Source organism: Odocoileus virginianus, chromosome 2 (assembly GCF_023699985.2).
Source record: "Odocoileus virginianus isolate 20LAN1187 ecotype Illinois chromosome 2, Ovbor_1.2, whole genome shotgun sequence".
NCBI lineage: Eukaryota > Metazoa > Chordata > Mammalia > Artiodactyla > Cervidae > Odocoileus > Odocoileus virginianus.
In genome coordinates this window covers 13,859,374-13,868,530 of record NC_069675.1, presented here as the reverse complement: position 1 = coordinate 13,868,530, position 9,157 = coordinate 13,859,374, and the positions used below count along the sequence as shown (strand labels likewise).

At 46.2% G+C, this 9,157-nt stretch overlaps 1 protein-coding gene and 1 non-coding gene across 3 annotated transcripts; one reads left to right on the top strand and one right to left on the bottom strand.

Moving 5' to 3' along the window:
• Positions 1-3,655: 3,655 nt before the first annotated feature.
• TRNAW-CCA (transfer RNA tryptophan (anticodon CCA)) lies at positions 3,656-3,727 on the top strand. The gene has a single exon. It is a non-coding gene; the product is annotated as a tRNA-Trp (tRNA).
• A 718-nt stretch (positions 3,728-4,445) lies between these two features.
• FAM136A (family with sequence similarity 136 member A) lies at positions 4,446-8,946 on the bottom strand. 2 transcript variants are annotated; one of them, XM_020895536.2, is made up of 3 exons: positions 8,778-8,946; positions 7,771-7,911; positions 4,446-5,948 (listed from the first exon to the last, which is right to left on the bottom strand). In XM_020895536.2, exons 1-3 carry the CDS (start codon positions 8,865-8,867, stop codon positions 5,760-5,762), a joined length of 420 nt encoding a protein of 139 aa, XP_020751195.2. In that variant the 5' UTR covers positions 8,868-8,946; the 3' UTR covers positions 4,446-5,759. The 2 variants fall into 2 exon arrangements, with proteins under 2 accessions (XP_020751195.2, XP_020751194.2); XM_020895535.2 differs by lacking the exon at positions 8,778-8,946 and adding an exon at positions 8,426-8,737.
• Positions 8,947-9,157: the final 211 nt, after the last annotated feature.

Here is a 9,157-nt window from a genome sequence, read left to right as displayed (position 1 = left end):
GCTTTTCTACTATGCTTGACAAAGACATGGGAAAGAACATAAAAAAAAGAAGAAGAAGAAGAGATGAAGAAATTGGAAAACATGAACTAAGTGAAATGGGAGCGCTGAATATGAGATGGAAGAAGTGACGCAATCTAGATAAAAGTAAAAGATCCTCATACAGTCCAGTTGTTTTTAAACATGGCTGCTCATTAGAAACATTTCTGGTGAAAAAAAGCAATACCTGGGCATCTGTATTTTTCAAAAAATTCCAAGATAATTCTGATATACATATGGATTTTAAAAAGTTTTAAACAGGTTTTTTGATTAAATGGTTGTTTTGGTGATATAGAATTCTATTATTTTTCTGTTGACCAATCATGATACAGTGGTTTTAAGTGAGTAATAGTTATAGAATCACAATAGTAAAAAGGTGTTTATCAGTTTTCACAATTAATAGCCAAACCAAAAATAAAAGATAATCATAGTTGCAAGCCATAGTGGGAATATGATTATCCTAACAATATAAAATAATTACATACAATTTGGGGGGTCAAGCAGACTGATGTGATAAGAAGTGCATACATGCACATATTTTCATCTGCTCAGCCGGTCTATGTCTTTTGGTTGGTGCATTTAATCCATTTACATTTAAGGTAATTATCAATATATACAATCCTATTACCGTTTTCTTAATTGTTCTGGATTTATTTTCTGTAGGTAGCTCTTTTCCTTCTCATTTCCTGCCTAGAGAAGTTCCTGTAACATTGGTTGTAAAGCTGGTTTGGTGATGCTGAACTCTGTTAGCTTTAGCTGATCTGGAAAGTTTTTGATTTCTCCATCAAATCTGAAGGAGAGTCTTGCTGGGTAGAGTATTCTTGGTTGTAGATTCTTCCCTTTCATCACTTTAAATATATCATGCCATTCCCTCTGGCTTGTAGAGTTTCTGTTGAGAAATCAGCTGATAGCCTGATGGGAGTTCCCTTGTATATTGTCATTTTTCCCTTGTTGCTTTTAATATTTTATTTCTGCCTTTAATGTTTGTCAGTTTAATTACTACGGGTTTCAGTGTGTTCCTCCTTGGGTTTATCCTGCCTGGGACTCTGTGCTTCCTGGACTTGGTTGACTATTTCCTTTCCCAGTTAGGGAAGTTTACAGCTATTATCTCTTTAAATGTTTTCTCAGGTCCTTTCTCTCTCCTTCTGGGACCCCTATAATGCAAATGTTGATGCATTTAATGTTGTCCCAGAGGTCTCTTAGGTTGTCTTCATTTCTTTTCTTTTTTCTTCTATATTCTGTTCTGTGGCAGTGATTTCCACCATTCTGTTCTCCAGGTCATTTATCCGTTCTTCTGCCTCAGTTATTCTGCTATTGATTCCTTCTAGTGTATCTCTGTTCTTTAGTTCTTCTAGGTCTTTGGTAAACATTTCTTGCATTTTCTCAATCTTTGCCTCCACTCTTTTTCCAAGATCCTGAACCATCTTCACATATCAGTATGCTGAATTCTTTCTCTGAAAGGTTGCCTATCTCCACTTCATTTAGGTGTTTTCCTGAGGCTTTATCTTGTCCCTTCATCAGTGATGTAACTTTCTGCTTGTTCATGCTGATTCAGTTCAGTTCAGTCACTCAATTGTGTCCAACTCTTTGCGACCCCATGGAATGCAGCACGCCAGGCCTCCCTGTCCATCACCAACTCCTGGAGTTTACTCAAACTCATGTCCATTGAGTTGGTGGTGCCGTCCATCCATCTCCTCCTCTGTCGTCCCCTTCCCCAGATTCGTCTACCTGTCGCCCCTTCTCATTTTCTTATGCTGTCAGTGTCCATCATCCATCAGCTCTTCCTTTCTATAGTCACAAATACTTCTAGGTCCATTTTTCAATTCTTCATTGTCACAGCAATTCATCTTATTAAATGATAACCAGCCATACAAGTTGTGAAACATCCTTTCCAAGAAAAATTTAGCAGTCTACATATGAGATATGTGCTACTCCCTAGAAGGAAAATAAAAGATGAATAAGTCTCAGATGCTGCCCTGAGTGGGCTTCCCAGGTGGCACTGGTGGTAAAGAACCCACCTGCCAATGCAGGAGATGTAAGATACATGGGTTCGATCTCTGGGTTGGGAAGATCCCCTGGAGGAAGGCATGGCAGCCCACTCCAGTATTCTTGCCTGGAGAATCCCATGGGCAGAACCTGGCAAGGTAGTCCATAGAGTCACAAGGAGTCGGACAGGACTGAAGTGACTGCCCTGAGTATCACATCATCTAGTAGGAGAAATATGACGTATGTCAATAACCGGAATTATATGACCCAGGTGGACCACGGCAATGGCTGAAGAGGCTCAGGGGCAGAATGCTCTGAGACTTAGCAGGGGACACGCCTATAGATGGAGAAGCCAGAGAAGGCTTCATGAAAGTGGTATTTGTACTGAATGATGGTGCTAAAGGATGGTATGTTTCCTATTGCTTCCATAACAAATTACCACAAATTTAGTGCGTTAAAACTACATTTGGTAATGTACAGTGTGGTGACAATAGTTAATCATACTGTACCACATATTGGAGTTGCCAAGAGTTCTCGTCACACAGTTCTGTAGGTCAGCTATGTGTGGCGCTGCAGGGTCATTCGCTTAGTTGCCCAGGGTCACAATTAAGGTGTTGGCAGGGCTGTGTTCCTTTCTGGAGGCTCTTTAGATGCATCTGCTTCCAAGTTCATTCAAGTCGTCAGATGGATTCAGTTCCTTGTTGTGGTAGGACTGAGGTTCTGATTCCTTGTCGGCTGTCAGCTGGGGGTCTGTGTTTGCTCCTAGCAGCCACTTCCATCCTTCCTCACACTTTCCATGTGCCGCATATCCACCCCCCAGCGTGGGGGTTGAATCCTCTCATGCTTTGAAACTAACTTCTACCTCATCTCTTCTGACCTCAGCTAGTGAAATTGATTAGCTCAGGCCAACTTAGGTAATCCAGGCTCAGTTCAGTTCAGTTCAGTTGCTCAGTCGTGTCCGACTCTTTGTGACCCCATGAATCATAGCACGCCAGGCCTCCCTGCCCATCACCAACTCTCGGAATCCACTCAAGCTCATATCCATCAAGTCGGTGATGCCATCCAGCCATCTCATCCTCTGTCGCCCCCTTCTCCCCCTGCCCCCAATCCCTCTCAGCATCAGGGTCTTTTCAAATGAATCAACTCTTTGCATGAGGTGGCCAAAGTACTGGAGTTTCAGCTTCAGCCTCAGTCCTTCCAATGAACACCCAGGACTGATCTCCTTTAGGATGGACTGGTTGGATCTCCTTCCAGTCCAAGGGACTCTCAAGAGTTTTCTCCAACACCACGGTTCAAAAGCATCAATTCTTCGGCGCTCAGCTTTCTTCACAGTCCAACTCTCATATCCATACATGACCACTGGAAAGACCATAGCCTTGACTAGATGGAACTTTGTTGGCAATGTCTCTGCTTTTTAATATGCTATCTATGCTGGTCTTAATTTTCCTTCCAAGGAGTAAGCGTCTTTTAATTTCATGGCTGCAGTCACCATCTGCAGTGATTTTGGAGCCCAAAAAAATAAAGTCGCTGTTTCTGTTTCCACTGTTTCCCCATCTATTTCCCATGAGGTGATGGGACCAGATGCCATGATCTTAGTTTTCTGAATGTTGAGCTTTAAGCCAACTTTTTCACTTCCCTGGTGGCTCAGATGGTAAAGCGTCTGCCTCCAACGTGGGAGACCCAGGTTCAATCCCTGGGTTGGGAAGATCTCCTGGAGAAGGGAATGGCAACCACTCCAGTATTCTTGCCCTCTCCTCCCCCCAAAATATGGGCTCAAAGAAATCCAGGCTAATCAACCCATTTTAGGTCTGTAACCTAATTAACATCTGCAAAGTCCTTTGTGCCTTGCAAGGCAGTGTATTTACAGGATCCAGAGATTAGGGTGAGCACATCTTTGGAGAGCACTTACCCTGCCTGCCTCTAATGGGTAGAAGTTACATATGCTGGGCGTGGCCAGAGGGCTCTTCAGGCAGAGGAAATGGAAAGGATGAACCGTGGAGGCCAGAGACTTCCTGCAAGGAGCCGTGAGAACAGCCAGCTTTTCTCCTGAGGTGTAACCCTGTCTTTTGAACAGTAGGATATGTGAGCTCTTGGATAGAGTAACAGCCTCTGAATGAGAATAAGGCAAACACAGACAACAGACCGAGGGGTGTGGGACGTGCAGGGCCACCTGCCTAGTTCCACGGTGGAAGCAAGACCTGTGCATATTGAATTTTTCAGCATTCCAGTTTGTCTTTTTATATTAACAGACTTACATTCGCAGTGTTCTAGTATATCCTCAAAGTTCTCATCTACAAGCACCCGGACTATAACATATTTTTCACTCCCTGGGACATCTTAAATTTATTTCACACATTACAAAGAGAAGTATCCTGACAAAGTTGTATATTCACTGTCCAGATATAAGGAAAAAAACACAATAGTGGAAGAAAATTAAGTCTTATTTATTTTGAAAACCAAACCACTAGGAAAATATATCACAGTCTTGAAACAGCAAACAGACAATATTATCATTTCAAGTACTAAGTTGGTAAAAAAAAAAACCAGGTCCTTATCAAAATGATAAGGGGCCAGAACTGGGGCAAGAACAATACATGTAGCAAAGGCCCTGGCAAAAGTGGTATTTGGTAATGGAGGGCAGTCTTTATCACTCTAAAGGAGCCACAGTTCACCCCTGAGTTGCTTACGTCTCCTCCCTTGACTTTTTTGTTGCCAGGGGATTGTCTCAACAAAGCTCTGTTATTTCAGGGGGCAAAGTAAGCAACACTGGGTTTAGGCTTTCATTTTGTTTCATGACAAACAGATTTTTCCAAAGCCTGTACATCACAACCCTCTTATTTAAGTAGCTAATAGTTCCTCTTTCACTGTTTGTTCCTGAATATGAGCATATAATACTGTCAAAATCCAGTTTCCCTTCAAGGCCGAGTGTCACTGTAAGATTGTCTTGTCGCTTGGCTGACTCTGCTGCCGGCGGCCTCAGGGCCCACCATGGCTGCCAGTGAGAGGGAACACTTGCTTCCCTTACCAGTGTGATATCCCTTCTTACATTTTTGCAGGGTCTCCAGGCTGAATGATGTAATGTGTGAGAATTTTAAGAAACACACATCCACATCTTGATGGAGAAATGAGTACCTGCAGGGACCCTTTCAAAGTTCTTATCCAAACTGCCTCTCCCAACTTTACATCTTAACATCATGCCCTTGTCTATAAAAGAAAAACAAGCAAAACAAACCCCGTAAAGCCCCCTGCCCCTTTCGACATTAGTGACTGCATGGATTTTATTAGTTTGTGGAAAATGTTGTAGTGATCCTTCTGGTAAACAGCAGGTGGGCAACAAATAGAAACACCTCTTTTCATACTCCACTGGACCACAAGCAGGTTACATGAACCTGCCGGCCTCTTGGTATCTGTGCAATAAGAGAATCTGGTACCTCCGAGGGCCCTGGTTTGGGACAAGGGAGACTCCCTATTGGCAGAAGTACTTGCCACATGAAATTCAGGCTCACAACAAACCTCCTGTGCTATCTGTGACCCAAATTTTAGCACCGTTTTTTTTCCATTTCACTTTCTAGGATTGAAACACAAAGGAACCAGCGTCCAGAGGAAAGAAACACAGGCCTTAGACTTGCTGCCATCCTTAATTTCCTCATTCCTTAACTCTCCTTAAAAGACCCAAACCCCCATTCCTCCTTTTAAATCGATTCCTGCCCTCAGCCCTGATGGCCACTAGCAGGCAGCTATTTCCCCATGGATGAGAGCGACTCCTTCATCTTCCTGGTCATGGCTGGGATGAGGTTCATGTGGTCATCCACACACTTGGTCACGCAGGTCTCCAGCTGCCGCTTCACGTGAAGCTCCTTACTCCCCGCATCGATCGAATCTTTGGCCTTGTCATTGCAATACATAGTGCACCGGGCCAGGCGGTCCTGTGGCAAGAAGGAAAAGGGTAGAAAAACTGAAAGGCTGACCTTCATCTGCCAAGTGCTTATCACGTGCCATGGTCTATATTACATGTTTTGGCTTGACATGTATTATCTTGATCAATTAAAGGGACACTATAGTGGAACTGACCAAGATTGTCCTGATTAAAACAGAGGGTGGCACCATGAGGGCCCAGACAAAGCATTACTAGAAAGCAGCTGAATGACTGAATAAATCGTAAGAAGTCCCTTCCAGGAAGTAAGAAGGAACTAGAGGCTACTGTTACTCAACTAGAGATTTTCAAACACCTTGATTTTATAAGATCTGTCATAGCTACAGAAAAATACTCAATCCAACAAATATTTATTGAGCTTCTACTATGTGCTAGGGACTCTACTGTTGGGGAATATAGCAATGAGTGAAACAGGTAAAGCTCTTTCTTTCACTGAACTGATATTCCAGTGGAGGGAGATGGACAAACAAATAAGTGAAGACGCTGGGGAAACAGCTGGATATATGAAATCTGGATAAGGAGTGAAGCTGGTCTAAAGATATGAATGCAGGAGTTGTCAGCATATAGATATTTGCTATGAGACGACAGAACTAGATTGAGGTCCAAGCATAACCCTGGGCACTCCAGTCCTCTTCAGAGGTTGGAGAGAGTAAAAAAGACAGTAAATGAAAATAAGAAAGGAGCTGGGGGTGAGAGGGGTGGGAAACGACACGACCAGGAGAGTGAACTATCCTATCCTGGTGGCCAAATGAATAAAGATTTTTAAAGAAGGGGGAGAGTGATCCACTGTGTCAATGATGCAGGTAGACTGAGTAAGATGAGGAAGAGAAATGAGAAATGTCCATTGGATTCAGCCCCATGGAGGGGAGTGGCAAGAGTGGGCCTGGCGCGATGGATAAGTAAGTCTGATTACAGGACTGAACAGTGAATGGAAGAGAAAGCTGTATAGTAGTTCAAGAAGCAAACTTTGAAAGACCTGTAAAATAAAGTGTCAAACACAAAGAAACCCTTTGGAGTTTCAGGATCTTGGAGAAGTTATCCTTTTACAGTACCAGTCATTTTGATGAATTTTATATAGAATATAAAAATGTTTCACATTGGATATAAATTTGTCCACATGAACAGAATTCCAGGCTATGAAACACTGATTCAGAAGTGGGCCCTCTTTCACCCAAGTTTCAGGAAAGTATACCCAGAGGAAGGGAGTAAAAGGAAGCTGGGGACACCCTTTGCTTCTCCAGAGAGAAATATGGGGCAGGGTGTGGGGAGAGGAGGCTCTAAGTGACCTCAGAGAGGCTTGCGAGTCAGGCATCAGAGAGTCAACAAAAATAATGCTTCATGTAAAGGACTGCTCCTTGGTGACACAGGAGCTGCCCTCTGGATACAGCAAGTAGGGGCACCGTGGGTGGGAAAACCCATAAAACGATGGTAGGATCTTGCTCTAATCTGTACCTTTTAAAGACTGGCTTATTCCACTTTCCTGGGGATTCTGCTATTGTAAGAATGAACTAACATACTTTACAAAGCTTTATACTGTACAGTATACGTATATTTGATGTCTATGGGGGGAAAAAAGCATAAGGCTCTTGGTCATGAATTCCCTTTTGCATTGTTTCTATGGGAAATTCTTACAGCACTCAACCTCTAGGACTTTTTCCAGAATTTGAAACCCTGTAAAGACTAGCTGGACATAGGACTGTCACAGATGTTAACACAGAAACAAGACACTAAAACCAAGAATTCTGAACCAACGCTTGTCATCTGCAAAAGAGCAACACCGAGGGCTGGAGTGGTCTGGCTGGGGTATTCCTCACCTGGAACTTCTCCAACTCGCTGGTCACCAGGGCCTGGGCTTGAGCCAGCGGTGCATGGCAGCGCTCAATGCACTGGTGCACTTGATGCATGGACGCCTGGCTTTCCTCACAACAGGCAGCGCTGCACCGGAACATAAGGCCCTGTTGGGGGAGGGCAGAGATGACCACCGCCGAGAGCAGCAGAGGCGAGCAGGCGCATCACACCTGCACCTCTCCTTACAACAGATACCAAGAGCTTAAACCCGCGACCGGAAACATTATCCTCGGCACCTAGCAATGTTTCATTGCTCCTAGCTCACTGGCAGTTGTTGAACCGAAGGCTGGGTGGACAAGGAGGGTGGCGGAGGATGAGATGGAGACAAGTTCTGAGAACCAGGTGCCTAAACCACAGGGTTCAGAGGTCAGCGATCTAGTAACCATCCACCAGGGGGCAACTGGTCCACTGACTCCAGGGGCACCTTTACAAGCGAAACCCACCAGGCGGTTAGGGAAGTGGGATCAACAGCCGCACAACCTTCAGGGGATCAAAGCTGAACAGCATGTAAGGCAGTGCTGCGTGAGCCGAGCATGACCAGGCCACTGAGGAGGCCGAGCACTGTCGCCTTTCCGGTCCTTCACCTTGGCGGTGCTCTTTGGACGGGCTCTGGCTGCTCACCTGAGAAGCGGCCGCGCAAGACGGGCAGGTGGGGGAGGCTGAACACCTTACTCCAGGGGGCTTCTCAACCCTGGCCGAGGGGACACCCCCTCCCCCGCCTGGCCTGGGGGGCAAACGGCCTTGCGCGTGGCGAGGGCGCACAGATTTCATTCGCTCAGCCGAAGCTCCAGTTCTAAGAGTGACCAGTGCTTCCAAGGACGCAGCGACGACCCCAGGCACACCCCGACCCGGGTCTGCAGGCTGGGAGGCAGTCGTGCGGAAGGATCCTGAAGCGGCTGCGGAAAGGGGCAGGAAATCCCGGACCGTACTCGCTCCCCCCTCCCCCAACCTGGGTCGGCTCCAGCCCCGCTACCTGCATCTTCCGGATATTCTCCCTCTCCAGACTCTTCACCATGGAGTCCACCGCCTCCTGCACCCGGAGTTGCTGCTGCAGCTCCGCCATGGCGACCCGCGCGGTTCCCGGCTGCGCCGGCGCCCACTTGGACTCCCGCGCACGAGCCCGCCCCCTCGTCGCCACTTCCCGGGTCACCGCGCGCGCCCTTCCCCGGCCCACGCCGCCCCCTAGCGTCCGAGAGGAGTAACTGCACTCCTGGGGGCCCGCTCCCGCCGCGCTTCGGGTTCCGCCCCCGGCGTCCCCGCCCACCCCGCGGGGATTCTTTACCAGGTCCGCGCACTTCTGTTAGTGCCAAACGGTTCTGTGTCTCCTTACCTGTCTGGGTCCCTGTTCCCCTC

Bases quoted from the DNA above. Each gene is read 5' to 3' on its own strand.
- FAM136A (XM_020895535.2), bottom strand. From the start codon at position 8,575: ATGAAATCTGTGCGCCCTCGCCACGCGCAAGGCCGTTTGCCCCCCAGG. The intron at 7,912-8,425 runs GTGAGCAGCCAG...CTCCCCCAACAG, and splicing joins CTTGCGCGGCCGCTTCTCAG to GGCCTTATGTTCCGGTGCAG. The intron at 5,949-7,770 runs GTGAGGAATACC...TTCTTGCCACAG, and splicing joins GCGAGTTGGAGAAGTTCCAG to GACCGCCTGGCCCGGTGCAC.